Raw genomic sequence first — 24,585 nt, forward strand, 5'->3', positions numbered from 1 at the left:
CAAAGGGATGCCCAGGGTGAGGGCAACTACTGCATGTGTGCTTGTTTCTCTGTTTTTTATCCATTTGTAACAAGGACATTCCTAAACCTGATGGTTATTTTAGGCCCATGAATCTGCATTTCATTTGGTTGTATTAAGAGATAAAACCCTTCTTTCCACTGCCTGCCTCTACAGTCAAATGCCATGAATAATTTAAATACACAATTGTAGGAACCATAACACATGCAAGCATACACAGCCGTTTATATTCCCCTCAGCTATGTACATGCATGATTGCAAATCATTTACTTGTATATTGGTTTGTGTGTGTTTTCAGCGAGGCGCAAAAATACAAAGTTAAGCACTTGACATGTCGATTTTCAGTGAAACTAAAAATATTTCCTCTGAGCAGGTTTTGTTCTTTGCCAATAAGTGTATTGTTACAAGAAATAACCTTGCCCTTGCCTTTTGTTACGTTATTATTGGAAAACGTGATCGCATTATTATATGTGCACTGAAAGATGCTGAACTCAGCTGCATTTCTTTGTAAATATTAAGATGGAGAATGGCTATGGACAGTTTGCTGTTTGCTGAACTAACTAACAAGACCAGACATGTCAGCCAACATCATGATATAGCATAAAAATCACACTTAAAGCCCTGAGTGCATCGACAGAGTCAATATAATTTAAAGTATATTGAAATCTGTTTTTTGAATCACTGTGGGAAAAATCCGTTGTTCATCAGTGCTCATCAATGACCCAAAACAAAAAGCAGAACCACAACATTAAGTCAAAGCTAAGGAATAAACAGTCAGACAATGTACTCTAAAGCAAATAGACCATTATACTTCAGTCAGGCTGCTTCCCTAGAGCACAAGGGTCTCATGATTTCACCTCCAGCGTCAACAATTTCATTACACATCTGTGTTTGTTGAATGTGTTTTCAGTTTCAATGTTTGGCAGCAGGTATGATAAACGGCACTCCACCAGAATATCAGCTCTCAAGATTTGCTGGGAAGGAGGAAAAAAAGCATGTATTTATCGACTGGTTGCCTGTTGACTCTCTCAGAAAAGCACTGAAGAGCAGCAAGATTCTTGGCACTGGCTTCTTTTCGCTCCTCAGGAGCCCTCTCTTTCCTGATATGCTTCTCACTCTGCAGAAATGCTGCCATTTCCCCATTTCAGTTCCCCGCACAATCATCAGCATTTCTCCCTCCATGACATGAAAACAAACTAAGACTGAGTGCCTCTGCGTGTGTGTGGTTTCAAACCCCCCTGTCAGCAATCACTGGGTGGGAGACAGCCATAAACTGTGCTTTAGAAGCCTATAATGGGCTACTGCAGCGCTGGCAAAACTTATATCATATTATGCCTCTTCCCATTTAGACACAAATAGGATCATTATTTTTGGTAACTATACAGCAAGTGCTGGATAATTTCATTGCACTACTTCCCACTGCATAATGCTGTACTTCAGCTAAATCATCATAAATCTTGCTACATTCCCGTTATCATTGTATTTAATTACAGCACAAAAGCAATCAATAACATAATGTCCTACAAATTATTGGAACATTAAGCTTGATCTACTATTCAAACACTAACATTAGGGTGCGCGTCACAGAAGCAGAGAAACAGAGCGGTTTGAAAAGCTACACGCTGACTCGTGCTGAGTGGGTCTGTATATTTCTCAGCAGAAAACCTCACACACTGTTTGTCAAAAGGCAAAAGTGGCATTTACAGCAGGACGTGTAAAGTCCATCCCATCTGACGGGATGGGGGCAATGCCCTCGCGTCATCCACCTTATAAATTGATGGACGCTCACAAGAGTGAAAGCTGAAGCGTTTTATTATAAAGAAAGCGAAGACGTTTCATGGGCCACCACTTGTCTTCCTCTAATAAACAGGGGCAGTAAATACACGTCTGTATACAATCGAGGGCCAATTTTACAATCTGTTTTTCAATCAGTTTGAAAGACCCGTTTAAGGTACATTCTGTTCTGCTGAGCGTTTCATCTATGAATGAACATTTGATTCATTAGTTTTACAATTATCAATGTTAATTTTTCTGATCAAGAAAAGTTGGAAAATGATATTACTACACAGGGTGGGACTTATGTTTACACTGGCTTAGTAACCTATCAAACTATGTACATACAGGGCAATAACTCCATATGCTTCAATTATCAAACTTAACTCCAACAGTCTATATTCTCAAACTAATCCTCCAGCCTTTCTCTACCATGTTGTCCTTTTCACATCAGTTTTTAATCTCCCATTTATACAGTCTCCTCCACAATGAACTCGATGGCATGCTGCGGTGACTGGCTCGTCTCCACCATGGTGATTTCATTACCATCCATGGTGATCGTGGGGACAGTAATGCCCTGAGCTCCCAGAACGGAAGAGGGCAGGATGACGACCTGTGAGGTGCCGTCTAGGCCACTGAGCTGATCAGACGGGATCATGACCGTCTCAGTACCTCCTTCGCCCCCCTGCAGAACATAGATGGTCTGCACTTGGCCAGAGTCAATCTCCCCTGTGGAGGCCAGAGACGACAGCACCTTGGCCCCCTCCAGCACCTTCTGGACATGGGCAGCCTCCGCTGCTTGTGCTGCCTGCTCAGCGTTGTCCACAGGAAGGTCTCCGTGAAGCCGGATGTGTTTATCCAGGTTGGAGCGGGAGCGGAAGGCAGCAGGGCAGTGGGGACAAGGGTAGGGCTTCTCCCCGCTGTGGGTGCGGGCGTGCTCGGTGAGCCGGGCGGCCACACTGAAACTCTTGCCGCAAATCCAGCAGCAGAAAGGCCGCAGGCCGCTGTGGATGCGCTCATGGTCCTGCAGATGGGGCAGCTGGCGGAAGCGCTTGCCACATGTGGTGCACTAGTAGAGATGAAGGAGAATGGGAAAGTGGACAATGGGAAAGTGTAGAAAATATTAACAAAATGGTAAGAGGGTGGCAAGAAAGTACAGTTATGTTCACAACAGTGCCAATGCACAAAACTCTACTGCAATTAATATTTTCTGAGACCTCTCTTTATATTTTTCTGCAGATGCAGCACTTCTGGCTGGGGTAGAGGAGGAGCAGAAAGAAAAGGGTACGGGGGGGGAAGACAGATACAGAGCAATAAAAACGACCCAAGTGTGTTACACTGCAACTATCTTTTTCCTATTGATTAATCTGCTGTATATTTTCAGACAATCAATTATTTGTCTGGTCTATAAAACATCAGACAAGATTAAAAAAATGTGCATTACAAATGTCCTACATCTTAAGGTGATGTCCTCAAATAGCCCAAATATATTCATCTACCGTTACAGAAGACTAAAATTTAAAGGAGCTGTACGTAGGATTTAGTGAGATCTAGCAGTGAGGACTGCACATTGCAACCTGCTGAAACTTCTCCCATGTGCCAAGAGCGAACTCCTGGTTAGGTTTCTTGTAGTGTTCATTGTTCAGGAGGTTTTTACTGAAAGCCGAATTATGCTATATTATCTGTACACTAAGGGTGACACACTTAATTTACTACTTCTGCTACTATATCCTCCTAAATGCTACACACTGACCATCTAAGAAGCTGGAACCGAATGATATTTTGCATTTTTCTCTTGATAAATGACTAAAATGATGATCTGAATATCTAATCAATTATGATCTGTTTAGAGTTTGCATGTTCTCCCCCTGTGAGCGTGGGTTTTCTCTGGCTTCGTCCCACAGTCCAAAGACATGCAGGAAACTGGTGACTCTAAATTGCCAGCAGGTGTGAATGTGAGTGTGAATGGTTATTTGTCTCTAAGTGTCAGCCCTGTCTGTCTCGCAACCTGTCCAGGGTGTACCTCACCTCTCACTTACGAATTATGAATGAATGAATGAACTAATCGATTACTCTTTGCAGCTCTACACGTGTTTAAGGGATAGCATGATCAATTACACAGTGGACACCAGACAGAGATGTTGTTGAAACACTGTCTCTCTGCTCGCTACCACCTGAGTGCAGACACAGAACTACAACCAGATACTTGATTAAACCTGCAGCACTACAAAAGAATGACTTTGTTGTGCTTTGCTTTGATTCCCACTGGGAACACTCAGATTGAATCTGTAATCCCTGCTGGCAGTTTTGCAGTTTCAGTATCTCTGCGAGATATACTCTAATAAACGTCCCTTTCCCGTTGAGTTTGCTCTTTATATACTCAGTAAATATAGGTGTTCCTTCAGGAATGCACAGTATATCTGATTTAAATCAAAATTTATCCCCGAGACTGTGTGTTTGAGGACCAATACTCCCTGAACCTCAATCTTTAGCATGCCTCATAGATATGGCTCAAAGCAAAGCCACAAAAGTTAAATCAATTTCTACAGTCCGACGTGCAGCGATGGGCTTGGGTGGGTCTATAGTTGATGTCCTGCCTTGTCACCAGAGCAACAGAGAGAGAGAGGGAGAGAGAGTCCCAGAATAGTAACAGGCACAGAGGGGAGCTGACAGGCCCTAACTCAGCCCTGTCATTAATCACAGGTACACAGGGAGGGAGGAAACACCCACAGGACACACACTGCACAAATGGCCATAGTCCAGAACCGGAGACATGGCCACAGCCATAAGCAGGTGTGACCATGGGGGGTGAGGCAGTACTGTCAATTTGAAATACAGGTGTTAAAGGGTTTGAAAGCCTTGTACAAAAAAGGATAAATTTTGATTCAGAAGGCTGAGAAAAAAATTCTCTTTTAATGCAATCGCACACACCACCACCACCATCATCCTTACCTCAAAGGGCCTCTCATCAGTATGTGTCCTCATGTGAACGCTGAAGGTGGAATTGTAGGCAAATTCCTTGTGGCAAATCTGACAGCGGAAGCGGGGTCGGTTTTTGGACTTGCCGAGCGTTCCTTGGAAATGGGCCAGCACATGCTCCTCCAGGGAACTGTTGCAGGTAAAGCGGCGGCGGCAAGGCCTTACTGGGCATTTGAGAGGCGTCTGGCCTGTGTGGGATAACCGATGGAGGTCGAGGCCCTCCTGGGTCATGCAACGGTGGCCACATAGGTCACACTCAATCTGTGGGAGGAGGGAGAGAGGGAGGAAGGAAAAAGAGTTTGAGAACAGACAGAGGGGGTAAATTAATGACAGGAGAAAAGGTTGGTGTCTTTGTGGTCTGGCTGTGACGTAACCAGGACGTCACAGTTTGATCACAAATGGGGACCTTTGTTGGATGTCACCCCGCTTTCGCTAACCTCACTTCCTTTTGTCTGGACTGGCAAAATGCCAAAATGGTCGGTGCTCTTGTTTTCATCCTTGTTAGAAATAAATCTGTCTCTTAAGATTTAGCAATCTCTCTCACTCTGAATACCTTTGCAATGGAGAAGAAAAACCTGCCCAAAAAAATTAGAATAATCATTTATCTTCAGTGTTCCCAACCTGTCCTGTGCATCGTCCCCGGCCTTGACCCCGTCCACGACCAGTGTTCTTCTCCTCCTCTGTGGTAGGGCAACGCTGCATGTGGATTTCCAGCACAGACTGGTTCACAAACTGGGATGAACAGTGAAGACACGTCGCTGGCTGCTTGTCTGAAATGGAACAGTGTCAGGTTTTAGGCAGGTGGTCATATTCTCTCATCATCCTACAAGCTGCCACCATGCCATGCTAATATCTGATGGCTGATTTGAGCACGTTGATTGCTCACCGCCGTTCCAACAATCGTGCTGCGGCAGGTGATACATAGCTGCTGATTCAGACGAAGACAGTTTTTCAGTGACAGCAAAGAATGAGCCTGTGGTTGATGGGTGCTCATAATGTGAGGACACAAGGTGAGTTCGACCTAATGTTTGTTGTAATTAGTGATTAAACAATGGGCCTTTTCTGTTTAAGTCATTTTCATGAAAACAGGTGAAAATAATTATTTATGTTCACTTTCAGGGTCTCGGTATCCTGCATGCTGAATGCTCAATGTCATGACTCACCAGGATACCTGAATGGAATAGAGCCATTGTTAATGTTATGACTAACACTTGTGCTTTGTCTACTGAAACAAGACAAAATGTCCGCTGTTAAAAAAAGGCCTGTTAATTGACATAAAATAAATCAAATAATTTTTACTGTCAAAGTCGTTTATCAGGCAGCAAAACATTTGTTGGTTCTAGCTTTTTAAATGTGATGATTTGATGCTCCTCTCTGTTAAATGCAGTTAAGTGATTGCGTTTTTTTCAAGATCTCTGATGACATCACCTTGGGAGATTATCATGTGTATTTTCCATAAGGCCCAAAGTGACATCCTCAAGCTGCTTTTTTGTCCAAAACCTTGTAAAATTCAATTCGAAGTGACATAAAACAGAGAAAAGCAGCAAATCCTCACTGTTGTGAACCAAGAACCAGCAAATGTTCAGCATATTTTTGCTTAGAAATTGATTAAGGTTAAATATGGATTTTTAAAATCATTGCAGATCATTTCTCTGTCAGTCAGTTAATCAGTTAATCTTTTCAGCTCTTATCAGCTGGTGCCCTAAGCTGTAATTTGTTAAAGCAAACTGCACTCTCACTGGGTTTCTCTTGAGAACCTGGCTGACACTGATGGGCCATCAGCATGTCTATAGGTCGTCTCGCCAACATCTTGCAATCTGCTAACCATCTGTACTGTCTACCCAAGTGGGGGCGTTCCGCTGCGTTCCCAGTTGGGACCCTCTAATTAAACCTTTAATAAGGACAATGTCAACCTATGGCCCTGGACTGATCAATGGATCAATCTCTCCAATCATCTCTCTCAGAGGAGCAACGTACCTCTGACCCCTGCTTCACGCTGACTCTTCAAGCTTAGCTAATGAGGTTGCCGGGCCAACGCCCCCCCCTGATTAAGATGAAGAGTCGTCATGTTGACCCACTTCATTTACCTCCACCTTCCTCCTCTGTTCCACATGGGACTCAAATCAATGCAAAGTCATTGACCTAATGCATCAGAGGAACAATGCACATAAAACATGGATGTATGATTGTAAATACACAAGAGAAGCCACCCAGGCAAGCTGGTGGGGAAAATTATCGCCTTTGCATTAATCAATAGTAATTCACTGCATGCCGTATTGATATGATAAGAACATCACATCTTATTGGCTTTCATTACAAGCAGGCTAAAAGGGCTTTTAACTGATTTCTTGATATGCTCACCTCATTTGGATTAATGAAAATGGTCACACAGTGAAAGGATGTATGACATAAAAAGGGCTGTCGCAGTGATGGATTTTCCCCTGTGGTGATTAAGGGCGGCTTAACAACGCAATATGTTGTATTACTGCCATTTTTTTATGCTTCTGCAAATTACTTTATTTATCCTGATTAAAGTGTTCTGTAAATATGCTTTGTTGTTTGGTTATTATTAGGTATATTGTTGACAAAGATGACACAGTTCTAACACAAATTAAACACTTGTTTGTGGTTTATGCAGAAGCACAGTGGAGCACTGAGGTGCAATAAGGGGCACAGCATTATTTCAGCTGAGACCCTTTGGTTGCATCTGATACAGAAAATCAGCAGAAGTAAAAATGTCTGCCCAAGGTAGAGTCATTTCTCTAGATAAAGGGAAGGCTGAAAAAGGTAGGGAGAGAAGATGGCCCCATCTTTCTGTGTGGGTTCAGTATGAATGTCTCCTCCATTGTTGCTGTTCAGTTTTGTGACAGTTGGTTTTTATGGTGGGCTATTTGTCCTGTCCCTCCTCCACTGTGATTGGATGGCTGGGTAAAAAGTGACTTTTATCCAAAGCTGAATATTTTTTGAAACTCTTGACAACCAGAAAAGAACAGTTAATGTGCAGCGCTCATCGCAGAATAGAAGCTCAGCACCCTATCACGTCGCTGGCATTTGTAGCATAGTGTAAATACTAAGGCTGCCCCTGACTAAGAATTTTCCAAGTCAACCAATAGTCGTCATTTAGGGCCATTAGTCGACTAGTCACCCACATGTTTATGATATTCATTTAATTATCAAATTATATATTTTGGGCGCGGCAACACAATGGTTTGAGTTCAAAACCATACTAATGAACCTTCATTAATATAGGCCTATATTTTATCTACAAGTGCACGTCACACACTGAGCGAGCCGCCTGTTAATGACGCTGTCGGCAAAGCAGTATTGATTGTGCTAAGTGGCTAATGGGCATGTAGCTACTTCCATGTTTCAGATTATTCGTCATGTTTGCCTGCAGAGTTTACGTCCTTCACCTTCTCAAAATGATCCCACACTTTGGATTTCCTGCCCGACATGTTATTAACTAGCCTGTGGAATAACCGCAGGTACCAGCCCTGTAAATTAATGTGACTCCTGTCTGACTGCTGAGCGTGGCCACTTCCTGTGTCTGTCCTTTCAAATTAAATTCCCAAATGGTCCAGTCATATAGGCCCTGATTTATGTTGACAAGGCGCAACTCCTAAAAGAGTTTCACTTTTTTTTCTTTTTTCTCTTCTGCGACTAAGCAACCAATGAAATCTTGCCGACTAATGACCATTCTGGTCAACTAACGTTGCGCACTCCCATCAAAAACAGAAAAAAACATAAATATAGCACTTGTGGTGGTTGCTTGCCATCTCCTGCCTTCCCCTTACTGATTTGTCAATAGCACTGCATTGCGATATTTTGGTTATCGTGACAGCCCTACATAAACAGCTGACAAAAAAATATATTTAATGACAGCCAAAATGACTTGTATGTTATTTCTGTTAGCTGCAGGTTGCTCATGGTAACCATAAAAATATGGTGGTGAGTAATATTATGCCAGGCTGAGCCCTGGACTCTCACCTTGGTGAGTGAGCGAGTGCAAATCCAGGTCTTTCCTGCGTTTGAAGGCCTCTCCACATTCGGGGCAAGGGAATGGATGGCTGGTGTGGAGCAGTCTGTTAAACACAAAACAACACACACACATTTTCACACAAGTTTTAAACTTGTTTTATCCTGCAAAAAAAGAATCACTGGGACATGACTCCAGGGGGGAAATAAAAGGGCAAAAATGCCTCACAGGGACAGGCGGAATAGTCATACATAATTATATTACAAAGTATAAAGACTTAAAACATCACAAATGTAAGACACATAAAAAATGTAATAAAGAGGGGGCAAAGTCATGTTTTGGTTTTAAGCTGCCACCCCATATGTGACTCACAGGAGGATTACCATTAAGTATGTGCTTAGCTGTGCTTCAGGTTAAATAAGGGGTATTAGCTGAGTGTATAACGGATGGAGATAAAAAAAAAAAAAAAACACAAAAAAAAACAGCAGTAAACTGGGAGGAGTCCGAGTAAGGACATGAAAGACTATATTTATCCATTGCATAACATTACACTGGATATAGCCTTAGGGGAGGAGAGAAGTGTTAGGATGTATTCACCTAATGCGGCCTGCTTTCACAGCACAGAAAAAATAAAATACTGTTTTTTGAGCAGCTTCCCATAATCACAACAAGCACATATGATGTTTAAGTTTAGGAAACATAATGCTCAACTAGGTATTGCAGTGATACAAGTATATGTATAATGTATATCATACTGCTACAGCTAATGTTGCAGCAAAAGCACTAAGCTACACAAGCCACTTAAACTAAAGAAGGATGCCAGAGGTGATGTGCAAGGACCTCTCAGTGCCCGTATGAGAGGCCAGGCTGTTTCTGTTCCCTGTTAAATAGACAAGAGAAATCAATATTTCAGGGACAGCTGACCCTGAGGCAGCTGGGAGAATTAAAATTTTAGTCAGGGTCACCTCTTCTCCCAGCCAGATGTTCTTTAATGAGTAGGGGTGACACCATACGTACAGCATTAGCACTACATGTAGGTACACACTAACTGGAGTTGAAACGATCTGTTGATCGACAAAAAATTAATCAGCAGCAATTTTGATAATTACTAAGTCATTAAAGCCATTTTTAGGAAAAACTGCTGAACATTTACTGGTTCCAGCTTCTGACGTGCAAAGATGCTGCTTTTCCTCATCTTCTAAAAATAGGGAACTGAATGTCTTTGTTCAGCTAAACGTTTATTCTTGACCTTGGAAATAAACAAGATCTCAAGTATTCTTCAGTAAACTCCATCTGATGATGAAGGCTATGGGATGCAATTTAAAGCTCTGGACAAAAGCTCATAAGTGGACCTTCAGTTACATTTGTTAAAGGACAAAAGCATACATTGGCGGCTTTTTACAGACCAATTAATGGCGATTTATCAAAAATATTATTGGCAGGTGAACTGGAAAGCCCTAACGCTGATTCCTGCTAGTACTGCAGAAACTGCCCGTATGGTCCACTGGCTTCCAGAACATGCCACTGGTTTTGGCAGTCAGTATCAAGACAATCACGAGTGTAGTTTTAGGCCACATTCATATAACTAAGTTTTCATTTAAAAACAAAAATGATCTTTTGCAACATTTCAGAACTTACATCCGTCCATACACCCCTGAAATGCATTGCCATTCATGTTAACCTGGGGGTTTGCTCAAGGATGTAAACAGGAAGCAGATTGTCTACTCTGTGGTTGTTTATGGAATTACAGAAAATACTACGAACATGGCGAAAAGTAAGACCAGAGAATTTCTTTTTTTTTTTTTTGCTTGGACTGACAACAAGGTGCAACTGTGACTGAAAGTAACACAAGTATAAAAGAGTCAATGTAATACAGCAACATATAAACGCAGTACATAAGCATAATCCATTGACAGAGGAAGCCATGGCAATGGGAAAGGAGCACCCAAACAAGAAGGATAAAATCACAAAAGGGGTTCCTGGTCCGAACCCAGGATGGGGAGCCCTTCTGTGTGGAGTTTGCATTTTCTCCGTGTCAGTGTGGATTTTTGAGGGCACTGCAGCTTCCTCCCACAGTCCAAAGACATGCTGGTTAACTGGTGACTCTAAATTGCCTGTAGGTGTGAATGTGAGTGTGAATGGTTGTCTGTCTCTATGCGTCAGCCCTGTGATAGTCTGGTGACCTGTCCAAGGTGTACCCCGCCTCTCGTCCAATGGCAGCTGGGATAGGCTCCAGCCCCCCCACGACCCCCAACAGGATAAGCAGTTATGGAAAAAAAATCAATGTTGAGACTGATAAGGCTCAATCGGGAAGTGAATGAGGGGTCTGCGCTTTTCAGTTTCTGCTTTTGGCTCTCGAGCACATTGGATTCAAAATTAAATACCGAAGTTAAAATGATAACGTTCAGTGTTCACATGCGCAGCTAGATCAGTGTCCTGCTGGTTAAACACACTACAAGGCCTTAAGTCAGTGCTTTGACCTCACAGACACTGTTTTATTTCACATCCAATGTGCTATAGCCGAAGACAGACAGACACAGACAGACACAGACACACACAGACACACACACAGACACACACACAGACACAGACACACACACACACAGACACACACACAATACGTCCTCTCCCCCTTGCTCAACCAGGCAGGACAGGACCCGGCTCTTCCCCCGTCCTGGGTTGTTATCGTTATCATCTTAATTTACTGGGCCTCTGCCTGTCAATCATATGTGGCTGCGGCTCAAGGGCACCCAGACATCTCAGTCAGTGTGTTTGCTACGCAGCTTTAAGGTCTTGCTCAGTAGTCAGACACGGCTCAGCTACTACAGCTCCTGGCAAGAGGGAGGAGGTTTATCTAAATCCTGTCCTGTGCTCTGTTTGAAACCGTAATTCTAATGTATTTACACCGTAAACAGGGTCGGAAATGATTGAATGTTGACAATCTCTTCTCCATATGAAAATCCAAAGGTTTAGAGCATGTCAGAATGTTGAATATAATGTGCTGTATGTAACTGAAGGTGTTTAATGTATTGTAGTCATTTCCACGCATAGCCTGCAAACAAAGACTGCTGAATAACCAATGTTACGAAAGTGTTATTGTTGTTGTGTCATTACTTGTGATGTTCAAGCTGATCCTCGGTGTTGAACCGCGACGGGCAGTGAGGACAAGCGAAGAGATGAGCAGCTCCCTCATTGTCCAGAGTACACACCTGCATTGAGGGACACAGCAGTCAAGGTCAACAAAAAAAAAAAAAAAAAGGGATTTCACAGCAAGTTATCTCCCAAAATATAATTCTCTTTTTTTATAGAAACGCAGAAAGGTTTCAGAAATGTGACAACAAATAACAAAATGAAGTGCATCTCTTAAAGTGGAAAGCATTTTATGAGACTGAATTCAATATCTACAAATGTGTACAAATAAGTGTCTAAAGCCCTTTCAACAGCACCAAATAAAACTCATGTACTTCAGAACTGTTGCTGGAAAAAATCCTAGGGCAAACATTGGAGTTATTTTAATACAAGGAAAATGATAGAGACTGTACCGGTTTGCGTCCGCGTTTGCGCCGCGGCTCTGTTGATGAGTGAATGCGTTGGTGTCTCTTCAGGGTGGCTGCCTGGGAGAAGTTTTTGCCACAGTCATGGCAGCCAAAGGGCTTGTTGCCCGTGTGGCTCATGCTGTGGCGCAGCAGGCTCTGGGAGTTAGTGAAGGACTTGGTGCAGACCTTCACAACAACAATAACCACAATCAGTGCCATTGTCTCATTAACAAAAGTTTAAGCACATCTTGTGAGGGAATAAAAAGTTGAATATGGCTACATTTGCTCAAATTACAATTTTCAAAACAACCTCCTTTGTGCAGAGACACCAGAGAAGCTGTCAAATATAATGAGGGCGGAGGTTCCGATTGTGTCTGCTTCAAACCTAAAACACTTCAAAAGCATTACATCATCTCGCTTGTCTGCTTTATGATGTAAGTGACACTTCCGTCAAATGAAATAATCCCTCAGATTCAAGGAAGGACATATTTGATTAAATTTTGACTGGCACCTTGCACGTGAAGAGCTTCTCTCCAGTGTGGCTGTAGACGTGGGTGCGAAGGAAGACGCGTCGGGTGAAGGTTTTGCCACAGTAGGGGCAAACATGTGGTAGTGGTGTCCGGGCCCAGTCCTGCAGCAGTTTGGCAGGTGGAGGGTGGTTGGTGTTGTCCGAGTCTGCTGCAGTGCTACCGTCTGATTCTGTGCCCTTATTTCCTGACAACACAAAAAACTTTTAAGGACCAAAGCATCCTGCAACAAATGCCTTATTTTGGGGGTTTCAAAACAAATATTTTCATTTACCTTTAAGCGCACTAACACCGCTCAGGATCCTGATAGAGGGCCTACTTCTCTTAGCAAGGGGTGAACCTGATTCACCAGCAGAGGCAGATGGAGAAAGCAGCCGCTTTGAGCTCTGTGCAGCATCTTGAGGTTTAGTAGTCTCATCACCAGTTTCAGCTCCATCCACCACCTCTGTCTCTGACATGAAACGGTGCTGGCGGCGATGGTACAGGTACTGGGTGGTGTTCATGAAGCTCTCGCCACAATGGGGGCAACTGTGTAGCGGCTCCTTCAGGTCATGCTTCTGCTTACGATGGGAGACCAGTCCTTCCTCCTCACTGAAGCTCTCTCCACACTGAGTGCACATGAACAACTCAGGCTGTGTGAAACTGGAGGTGACACTCATGGTGGAGGGAGTGGCGTCCAGGCCCTGCTCTTCTGTCCCGTTGCTTCGAACACAAACTTCCTCTGATGTCTCTTCAGGAACCACTTCCACCCTTTCCTCGCCTTTCTGCCGGTGTTGCTTGCGGTGGTAAAGAAAAAGGGTTGTGTTTAGGAAGCTCTCCCCACACACAGAGCAGCGGTGTAGAGCTTCCTCAAAGCCGTGTTGGGTCTTGCGGTGGGCCACTAGTTCAGACACCAGGCCAAAGCATGAGCCACAGTCCACACACAGGAGCACTGGTTCTGGCTTAGGCTTTTTGTTGGCCCCTCTCCTCCTGGGAGAAGAATCCTCTTGAATTGAAGTCGAGGCGGCTGCCTCAGTAACAAGAGGTTCGGAGCTCTGAGCTGAAGAGGTCTCTTCAACTTGCTGCCCCTCTTCTTCTGTTATGGGATCCTCCTCTGGTTCTGGTTTAATGTTTTCCCTGATTTCACTGTTCGAGACAGAAGAATCATCTGGATTTAAAGTCGCATTGGAGCTCTGAGCTGAAGCCACTTCCAGCTCAGGTTGTGAACCTCCTGGCTCAGGTTGTGACCCTTCTGGCTCAGGCTGTGATGCTTCAGGCTCATGTTGTGATGCTTCTGGGTCAGGCTGTGCACCTTCAGTTGAAGGTTTCGACTTGCCAGCAGACTGCTGACATGTCTCTTCTTTACGGTGCTGCTGCCAAAGGTCCAGGGTCTTGAAAAGTTCATCACAGTCCCCACACTGGTAGAGGATTCTGGGCTGGTCTGATGTCACATTTGCACTGACCGCAGCCTGCTTGAGAACATTCTTCACTGGCTGCACCGAGGGGTGTTCTGTTTGGATTTGAATCTGTGGGGCTGCAATTGTCCTTGATATATTTATTACCTGTTGCTGCGAAGACAAGAGAGGAAGAAAGAAGAAATCAGAGATTATCTTTTATGTTTCACTTGTTGCGTTTGTTTCTGTGTACGAAAGAAACGACTCCCTGTAATACTAATCAAATAGCTCTTTCAGGTGAATTTAACCTGCAGCGTTTTTCTTATATTTCATTCTTTTTGGCAGATGAGGCATGAGAATTCATTGTTGGGGTACTGAGGTCAATTAGAGCCGTGTGTGTTTATAGCCAAGGTTCCTCTGAGAGCTCCAGACAACCAAGATAAGGCCTCGGCCTGGCTGATAACTATCAAAGGCCCATCAGGGTTGAATGGGTCACTCCACAGGGTTTTACATTGGCTCCCTCAATCTATCTGGATGATAAAAACAAAACATCAAGGTCGAGGTTAAAGACGTCTGAAACTGTCTCAATTACGGCAGTTCAATACGCCTCAGATACTGAAATGATTTATGGTGCTTTTGTTTTAGCATTCGGGTATTTGAATACTGAAGACCTCCTCCATGTGCTATGGCTGATTTAATAGATGTTTTTTTCCTTTAACAAATACAGACTGCATGTTAACATCAGATGTAATGTAATGAAGACTGCTCATAAAGTAGTATCAGAGACTTGGCTGATGGTCTGCTTAGTGTGGTTTTCTTATTTGTGCTCTTACAAAAAATATCTTTTAAATAACGTATCCTTGTGTCTCCTATTCAAATTGAAATTGGCCCAATTCAGTGTGTTTGCATTCACTGTTTTTGTCCTAGTGCATAATAAATGATAATTAAATGTGTAATGAATCAAAATCTGAGGTAAAAATATTTTAACAAAGACATAACATTTCTGTAAATCTTCCTCCACAGCTCCAGCATGCACAAAAACAGCAACATTCCCAGATACAGCACAAAAATAGTCTCTGTTACTACACTGGACATCAGGTTGCACATGATATCAGTGGGAAGTATTAGTGGGAAAAAGTAGGCTCTGTCCTGTGTTCATAACAATCATGTCGTGTCGCTCAATTCCCTTTCACAGAAAAACAGCCTGTTATAAAGGCTCAGAGCTCAATATATATTTTCTGATAACTGGATAGGTCTTTACCATTCAGAATGAAACTTTTCACACTGTGCAAGAAAAACTTTGCCAGCCTTAAAATGGAGGCAACTAGAAGAACCTGAGTTTTTATTATAGATTTTTTCACCTCCGTGCAATCCCAATGTCTTTCTCCCTCACAGAATCAAAAAAAAAAAAGAAGTGAAATGTTTCAGTCTTCATGTCCCTGACAGTGTGATCTCATCTTCCTTCACCTGCACATTGGAGAAGTCTTAAAGTCGTATTTATGCATTGTCTGACACAATATAATATTTGGCATTTTCTATGTTTATTTCATAGCCTCATTATTTTTTATTATTTTATTTTATCTTTATTTTAAGAGTAAAGCATTTATTTTAATTTTTGAATCAAGGCTTTTATTGTAGAAGTTAAAGTGTAGTTTTAAGTGGAGTGATATTGTATCTTTTACAAAAGGGAAAAAACAAACCTAATCTTTTTGACCTATGTGATAAGTGTACAAGGTTTTACTTTGTTTCTTTCATATTGTATTTAATACAGCTTCGGCTAACAGCTGGAGGACTATCCAAAATTATTATGGCTTGACTGTGTGTTGTTAGTTGGTGTTGAAGCCAGTAAAGGATGATATCCCAAACAGACATTTCAACTTTTCTCACTCGCTCACTTACAATAAAGTAGACTACACCGCAGATTGGTAAACATTTGAACATGCTAATTAAATGCTGAATTAAGGCAGCATGGTGTTTTATCTTAATGCAGAAGACAACATCAAAGCTCTCTGTTTATTCGAAGCATCTATTGCACACATTGTGGTGCTTAACTGCTGCTTACATTAAGCTGCTGGTTGCAAGTACCAAAACTACAAACATGGCAGATGACATCCCTTACTATGCAACACCTCTTGTTTAAAACAGACTCTATTAGTATTGTCATGAAGATAGGTAGCAAGCCGCTAGCCACATACACTTAAAGTCAGGTCTAACAACTTTTGACCATGCAGTTGGCTTCTTACATCTTTTGCAACTAAGGAAAGGATTTAAGCTTTCAGAGAGCAACCCCATTGAGTTTGATTACCAATTACTAAATCTCTGTTGGAGCCTCTAAGGCCCCCAATCACACTGAAAGCATTTTGGCAGTTGGAGGCGGCTTTTTGTAATTGTTTTTAAGGACAATTTAGCTTTTTGTTCACTGTTTTTGTGTTGCTACTCCTCACATTTCTGCGTTCTAGGCAGAAATGCCGGAGTGCCCCGAACTCTTTGAGTTGAAAAAAACTTCAACTCAGGGTGTAAAAGCGCCCCACATAATCTCCGCTTTTTTCCCCATTGTCCAGTCGCATGATCTGAGAGGCGGGCCTTCTGTGATGGTCACAACAACAAGATTACAGCTGGTAAACAATGGAGGAGAAACTGGTGTTAGCGGTTGCTGGATACCAAGAGCTATATGACTCAGCAGGTGTGGAGGCATTTAAGTGCAGTACTTTAAATTTCACGTACGTAGTTTTCATACATTTAAACTGTGTTAACAATTAACATGAACTGTTGGGTTGCATATAGTTAATAGCTTTGTGCTAAGCTAACGTGAGAAGCTGATGGGGCAGTTTCCTGGCAACAATAAAAAAGCCGCAACAGGCGTTTTTTCACAAGTGGCTTCAATTTTTTTAAAAAGGCAGAGCGGTGCATCTTGCGTGTTGCAATCTACAAAATGCTTTCTGTGTGATCGGGGCCTAATAGTGCCGTACGTAGGGCTTGGTATTGTTTAAAAAATTAGGATACCAGAACTAATATCAGTACCTTTAAAGTGATAGATACCAAGAGAGTACTTCACTCACCCAGCCCTAGCCCTGTGTGAAGTGCATATACAGTATTTTTAGTAAGCTGATAAGAAAGTTTGCAAATGCGTCATACTTAGCTCCAAAATGGAAATCAGAGGAGGGGGTGAATTGTTTTGATAGAGCAGGCATATTTTGACTTGTTTAGTGAACAGTTTTGAGGAGACAGTCACACTATCTGATCTCAATGTCCTATCATGAACGTTCCCTGAATTACATCACTAATCTGAGAAACGAGTAGAAACATTTGTTTAAAGAGGTCGTTGCAGCCGCAAACAGCCACTGTTTTACTGCAATGTCACATTGTATACACAGAAATTATGCTAATCTATCTTATGAAGTGGGGATGATGCAATAAACCAGCTTATAGGAAAGTGGAGTCCAGGTAACCATACGGTAGCCAGGTTTTATAGTGTTTCCCCAGCTGATTCATCTACGAGAAGGCCCATGAGCAATCCATCAGGAGAAAGGGCGGCACTGACTGATGCATTTCTCATGCTCCTCTTCCCGCTGGCGACTCAGGATGCAATTTGTCTGTCATGAGTGTCACTGTGCTTTATGGACATGTGCTGAAGACTGTAAGGATGGAAGTCCGGGCACAAGTTTAGACGGCCATACTGTGCTGCCAAACAAGGGCCAATGACTGCTTTTAACCCTGAGGGGCTCTCTGAAGCTGTCATGGGAAAGCCAAGAGAAAAAAGTGCCAGTCGCACCGAGTCTCAGCTCAATATGTCAAAGTTAAACGGAGTAACTCGCCCCATTATACAACTCTGGAACTCTGCAATTCAAATAGCATCTTTGCTGAACTCAGAATTAAGAGAGCTCAGCAATATTTCCAAAGAATATATTCCAAACAGGACACGTAATGTAGAAAATATTGGAGACAATGCAAAAATCCACAGGTCTCTGAAATTCACTATAAGCCCAAACAATAGAAATACAACTAGATTTACATATAGAAGCACAGATTTAGTACACAAGGGGAAAACACTGAAAAAGATTTCAGTCTTGAAAACTAATTGTTCAGAATTATTGAAGGAACATTCTGGTGATTTAGCTGGACTTTTCTACTATGTAATAATGGCGTACGAGACCTCAATCTGGCCTACTATCTTTATTACATCATCCCCACCTGCTCCCAGTCTTTACCTCTACTGTCATTTATCCAAATCATGCCCAAAAAAAATGCAGAATTGACTTATATTTCTTTTAACTATGTGGTTATTGAAATGTATCATATGACCAAATAGAACCTGTCTATTAAGATGGCATGTATGCTCTGACTTCAGAATAGAGCTCAACAAACAACTCTGGTATATCTGATGTATACACACATGCACTGTCAAATATCCCGAAATATAAAGCCCGCTTTGAAAAACAACACTTCAGTGCCCCAAGGCCAAAAACATTTTTTTACTGCAAATATCCATTCCTGTGTTTCGGGTGTAAACTGCAGTGGCACTCTGCTATGAGACCACGAATGAGGTTGAGTGTCTGTGGTTAGTTCACATGTCTGTAATAACAGTGGAACAATTGAATATCCGTTATGTAAACTGCTACGGTCTACAGGGGGGCGGGGATCTACATAGAAAAATCTAGCATAGTATTGTGATATTTTGCATGGCAATATTATATCAATACATGGATGCCACATATCAGTTTTTTATTATATAAATCATCAATACTGCAAATAAAAATTACACTTTTGGTAGCCTACTAGAATGATAACATCAATTGCTTGTTCAGTCCACTAGATACATTGTGCTGCAATAAAAATGAATTGCGATGAGCAGACTGAACATTTTATCTTATTAGATAAAACAGATGTTGACTAAGTTTTCCTTTGGGGGTATAATTTGCAGTTGAAAAAATGTTGCAGTATATCGCAACACCCCTGATGATTACCGCCCCTAACAGGAAGATTGTGATGGCGGTAGACTACCAATTATCGAGAGGCTCAGTAGTGAACAACACACTAACCTGTCAACGGATTTGGTGTTTTTGTGTTTCTATCCGAGCTAAACTACAGAATATTCATTGTTCTCGGCATCAGTGAAAACTCAACTCCTGGCATTTGCTCTTGTTCTCCAACACTAATTTGGAAGAATGAAATAACCAGAGTATTTAGATTTAAAAGTGGCTTGTTTTAATTAATAAATGCTGTGAGTTAGATCTAATTCATGCTCATGTGGTTCGTGTGGATTTTAAAAAAGTAATATGATACATATTTAGAAAATGAGGTTAATTGTTAAATATTTAAAAAAAACTGTGTTAAATTTGAGATCAGAATTTGGCGGCCCTGCTTTCACCGGCAAATCCACCAGGCCGAAGCAACCAACCCAGGGATACTGTGCACTCCATAATCAATCCACTTTTAGCACTGCCACGTTTTTGCCCGTTACACCTGTTTGCCTCACTAATGAGTCATTACTCTGATAAACAACGTGCTAATGTGTTATTTTGCCATTAACCTAGACAGAAAGCAGTTCCAGGTAGCACTTAAGTACTTAGAGAACTGTTGAATAACCTGCGGGTCTTACTGCACGGCCGTCGCCAGTTTATCAGGGTAAACGTTAGAGATGTGACAGACATACTGGTGCAATGACACACTGACTGATATTTGACTTAAAAAGTTCACCAGTAGAGGTACACACATATGTGTTCCAGTGCAGAGTAAAGAAAAGGGTTTTATACCTGATGTCAAGATCTTCATATCTACTGAATATCTACTGTTGTGTTGCAGTTTGACAGTTTGTCCACGTCGGCTAAAACTTCTCTAAACCTTCATGAGTGTAGGATTTATTGCAGGACTCTTGTCTTTCACTGCATTAGTTAAGGTAGTTGGACCTAACAAACTAGCTTATTCCCTAATAAGCACTGTCATCATCGAACCCAAAAAAAACATCTACTTGTTATTCTAGAACTAAACATATGACATCAGCGTACATCTAAATCAGATATTAATACACAGCAATCCCTGTAAATGAGTTGGTAAATCATTACGAACGACTCAATGTTAAGTGCTCTGATCAAGGTCACTATTACTATGATGAGTAGCAGAGCATTGTCAATTTATTCCTAAAGTCATACTTGTCACTTCAATGTCATTCTCAAGTTCTGACACAGAGGCTTTTATGCCATCAACCTGCCGGACGTTTTTGGCCACACCGCCACAGTATTGATGTTTGATGTTCAGTTCTGTTCCCTGCTTAAATCAAGATCCTGCACTCAGGACACCCAGGCACAACCCCAGTGATAGAAATGGGACCGTGCCAGTATTTACCCGACTCTGTAGAAGTGGAACAGTGATGGGGGTGGTTCCAGATGTTTCTGGCGGTTCATCCTCGGCAGTGCAAGTCAACTGGTGCTCGAGTACCTCTTCTAGTGTGTTGAACTCCTGGTAGCAGGGGAAGCACATGTACACTGACGAACTCTCCATGGCTGCCAGGGGATTAGAAATCAAAAACATTTCATAAGAAGTGCAGCAATGCAAAACTGATTTAGATAAAGGTGAAACAGTTCACAACTCTCAGCATGCTTAGAATATGAAAGTAATAGCACAACGTGAGCCTTATACCGATGCCTACCAAGCAGTGCATTTCATCTGAAGATAGGTTGTGAACATTGCCCTCTTCTGATGAAAAGAAGTGCCTGCATATATTATCAAGACAACAGCTTGGACACATGCGCCAGGAGGCTAACCCTGAGGTTGCCAGGATGACTCACCATGCTCTGAGCCCTTGCTAATTGTTATTTTGACCATGCAGGTTGCTGCTCAGGTAGACCTTGCCAAGTCTTATTCTCTCTCTGCCATTTCATGGGGCTGAGCCGAACGTTTAGCTTCAACATCAATTAGATATGTGCTGTAATTAGACCCACTGGATGTGCGGTCTAGCTCATGCTGCTGCTCAATGTAGCTATAATCAAAACACGATCTCTGCATTCCTGCCCACGCACTGGATGCCCATCAGACCTATACCGCACTATCAAAGCTCAGCTTTGAAAAAAGAACCTTGCAAAGCAAAGAAGCTCATTGGAGCACATATTAATAACTTTGAAATACATAAATGTGGCACACCTGCTAGTTGATCATTACCAGCTGCGACAAGGGGTGGTATTGTTTTCACCTTGTGATTCTGTGTTTGTGTTGGCAAATGTGGTCCTTGCGACACCCTTGGCAGCAGGAACTAAAACAGAAGCAGTTTGAATATTTCCCCCATGTGTTTATAGATCTGTCTGTCGACAGAGTCTATCACCATGATAGCATGACAACCCTGCAAAAACCAGCCACAAAACTTTGCAGGTGTGTGGTTGAGATCACAATAAAGGCTGAGTTTGAAGATGGGCATGGAAGTAGGGGGTCTGGAAGAAGGGAAGGGTCATTAGCCCCTTCACTTCGCAGCTAGAGCAATCCCATCGAAACATGGTCTCTACTTTAAATTGTCAGACAAGGCTATCACTTAAATGGATAAGGTTGGCAATGTCCAAATTCATATCCATATTTTTGACATTGTCGACAGATGCCATTACCAAAACCAGTAATAACTGTTGGTATGTTGGTTGTATGTTCCTCTGTCTCCAAATGCTTTCAAGCTTCACAGCATGTCGCTTACACTTAGTCCCAAGCCCATGTGTTCCTACTTCAAATTCTGTCATTTAAAAAAAAAAAAAAATGCTCCCTATCCAAAACAAAAAAAGAAATGTTCTAAAACACCTGGGTGCTGTAGGTTTTTTGCAAAAGTTACTCACAGTCAATAAAATGTGTTTTTGCCTGGAGCTGTGCTCAGCTGCAGGTTTGGTGATTTAGTCAGTATACACAGCAGGAGGACAGGGAGACTCGTGGCTCACAAATGTGTTTTCAACAGTTTTTAGACTACAGTGGATGTCATGAGGCTTTATCAGGCATTTGCTACACAGGAAATACTTGTTAGTGAGATAAAGTCATTGTTGGTTTTGTTTTTTTGGGGTCCTATTAATAATAAAAAAAAAATTGAATAGAGCCACACTTATCTTTTAAACAGCCAATTAGAGCATAATAATACCCCACTGCCCCCTGTTGGGATGATAGTCTAGTGAGGTCTGTGTCTATTTGTGTCCTTTTTTATCAGCACAAACTATATTGTCCTGGTCAGATACAAACCACTGTGTTTGTGCAACACTGCTACACATCACTCAGGCAGAAACATTAAAGGATCAGATATGAGGTGTTCTGCATCTGCTTTTATCCATTAACCTGTAGGCACCAGTTGTAATTTGCATTTTGACAATGTGCAACATTTTTGTCTGAACAGGAGCTCATCTTTGTTCCCAGGGTTTTTTGATCACCAGCTCAAAGTCCTCAAAGTGTGACACATTAAAGAGATAGTTAGAATTTTTTGAAGTGGGGTTGTATGGGGTCCTTGTCCATCGTCAGTGCATTACCTACAGCAGACGTCAGTCAACATACCCCCATTTTGGAGAGGCAGGAGCGGAGTCTGACATGGAAGCTAAGTAGTTGTTCTGTTGTGGATGGGGGCAGCAACAAAACAGATTTTAGCCACCTAAAAAAGTTAAAGTGTGCATAATATTGAGAGTATTTTCACCACTTTCACATCAGACAGCCTGTTTCAACAGGGAGGCTGTTAATAGCTTTAGTTCCCCATCTATGCCCTTATCAAAGCCACCAGACTCCATTAAGAAAAACATTTATTTTAGGTTGCTGACCACGGGAGCTGCTGGTCGTCTGCTGCCTCGATTAGTTAGTTTGTATTATTGCATGATTTTGGTGAATCTGAACTTACCCTTTTAACCACAAAGTTACATGCACAACACAAACAAAAATATCTTATCAAGGCACCACAGACCAGCAGCTCCTGTGTTCAGGGATGTTAAATTACTGGTTTTCTTAATGGAGTCTGGCTTTGAAGAAAGCGATATAACAGCTTCATTTTCCCAAAGGAGATCCCTGTCTGACATTAAGGTAAAGCTGTGAAAATACATTCAATATAGTGCACACTTAAACTAATATTGTTTTTTGGGGGGTAGACCTTTCTTTAGGTGGGTGAATATGTTTTGCTGCTGTCTCCTCCACAGCAGTACATTGCTTAGATTTAATTTCAGGCTCCAGCCCACTTCTCCAAACTGGGGGGCATGCTGACTGACATCCTCTATATGTAATACACTGTGTATGGATAAGTACCCCATCCCTTTAAGGAGACATTTCAAAGGGTTTAATGTTCTCTGCAATATTTTCCCTTGATCAAACGTTCAACTTCTGTTTCTCTGGGTCAGTTTGTTTAAATCACCCACCCGCAGCTTATGGTCTCCTTAAGTTTACTCCTTAAAACCTACGCCCTCAAATTTCTGAGCAAGACAGTCCTCTTGAATTTTGACATTGACATCTCCACAGTGGCTGAGTGGATTTTTAACAGTCAAACTGCATGAAACGTCCATGTTTTTTGTTATTTGGCATTGTGAGCTGAGGAGCCTGCCTTTACAAATCTCTTACAATGTCATTTCAATAGATGTAGGTCCCTGGGAACATTGGGATGACCCTGTCTAGGCGCTATGAATGTTGTTGCATTCTGTGGAGGCTAACCCAACGTTAGCCGATACTTGACTGTTTACTGCAGGGTCAAAAATGTCAGTCCGATGTTGACTAGAAGGGAGACACGAGGGACAAAATACACACCAATGATACCTAGTTCATGTATTCACCGGCTAATATCAAGTCTCATGTTAGCTCCGTTCACTGTTTTCCTTTGGGGGTCTAACCCGAGCTAGCAGGAATGACAGCCGAGTCGAAGCTAACGGTTAGCAGCTAGCTAACAAACTGTGTTATCTTCAACCAGCGCTGTGCTGCTAACATGCAGCGATGGCCATTTTTCCTAGCAACATGGCTAACGTCCCTCCGGCGTGGTAGCTAGCTCTCTTGCTAGCTCAGAAACAACCGTCAGGTTGGTGCCTGATAGCGGGTACAGGTGCCATGTTAGCTTGCAACTAAACTCGTTTTACCACTTGGACGACTGGTGCTTACTTTGTGGTACCAAGGAGAAGAAGAAGAAAATACCGAAGAAGGAGGGCGGGATACGCTTCTTCGGTGGTATAATGGCGGCGAGAGACTAAAAGTTAACATTAGCTGTCTCCCCCCGTTGAAAACCTCCATACATAGATACCAGCGCGCAATATGTCACCGAAAAAGTAACATTCATATAAAATAAGTAAATATTATTCAACATAACTCACCGCACTCAGACGTTACCGGTCGAGGAAATAGCACAACAACTTCAGTTTTTTCTGCATGTTAGAAGGCTCGATCTGATTGGCTGTATCGGTCACTTCATAAACCAATAGTGGTCGTTTACA

General features: G+C 42.2%; 1 protein-coding gene across 2 annotated transcripts; it reads right to left on the minus strand.

Annotated features, from left to right (window-relative positions):
• Window positions 1–644: 644 nt before the first annotated feature.
• Window positions 645–24,585, minus strand: znf574 (zinc finger protein 574). Of its 2 annotated transcripts, none has more exons than XM_050047053.1 (10): window positions 24,466–24,585; window positions 20,525–20,682; window positions 13,084–14,356; window positions 12,794–12,996; window positions 12,289–12,468; window positions 11,861–11,955; window positions 8,758–8,852; window positions 5,392–5,540; window positions 4,744–5,031; window positions 645–2,860 (listed from the first exon to the last, which is right to left on the minus strand). In XM_050047053.1, the coding sequence occupies exons 2-10, from the start codon at window positions 20,678–20,680 to the stop codon at window positions 2,261–2,263; spliced, it is 3,039 nt and encodes a 1,012-aa protein (XP_049903010.1). In that variant the 5' UTR covers window positions 20,681–20,682; window positions 24,466–24,585; the 3' UTR covers window positions 645–2,260. The 2 variants fall into 2 exon arrangements, with proteins under 2 accessions (XP_049903010.1, XP_049903011.1); XM_050047054.1 differs by lacking the exon at window positions 24,466–24,585 and adding an exon at window positions 24,257–24,275.

The sequence above is a fragment of the Epinephelus moara genome, chromosome 6 (assembly GCF_006386435.1).
Source record: "Epinephelus moara isolate mb chromosome 6, YSFRI_EMoa_1.0, whole genome shotgun sequence".
NCBI classification, from domain to species: domain Eukaryota; kingdom Metazoa; phylum Chordata; class Actinopteri; order Perciformes; family Serranidae; genus Epinephelus; species Epinephelus moara.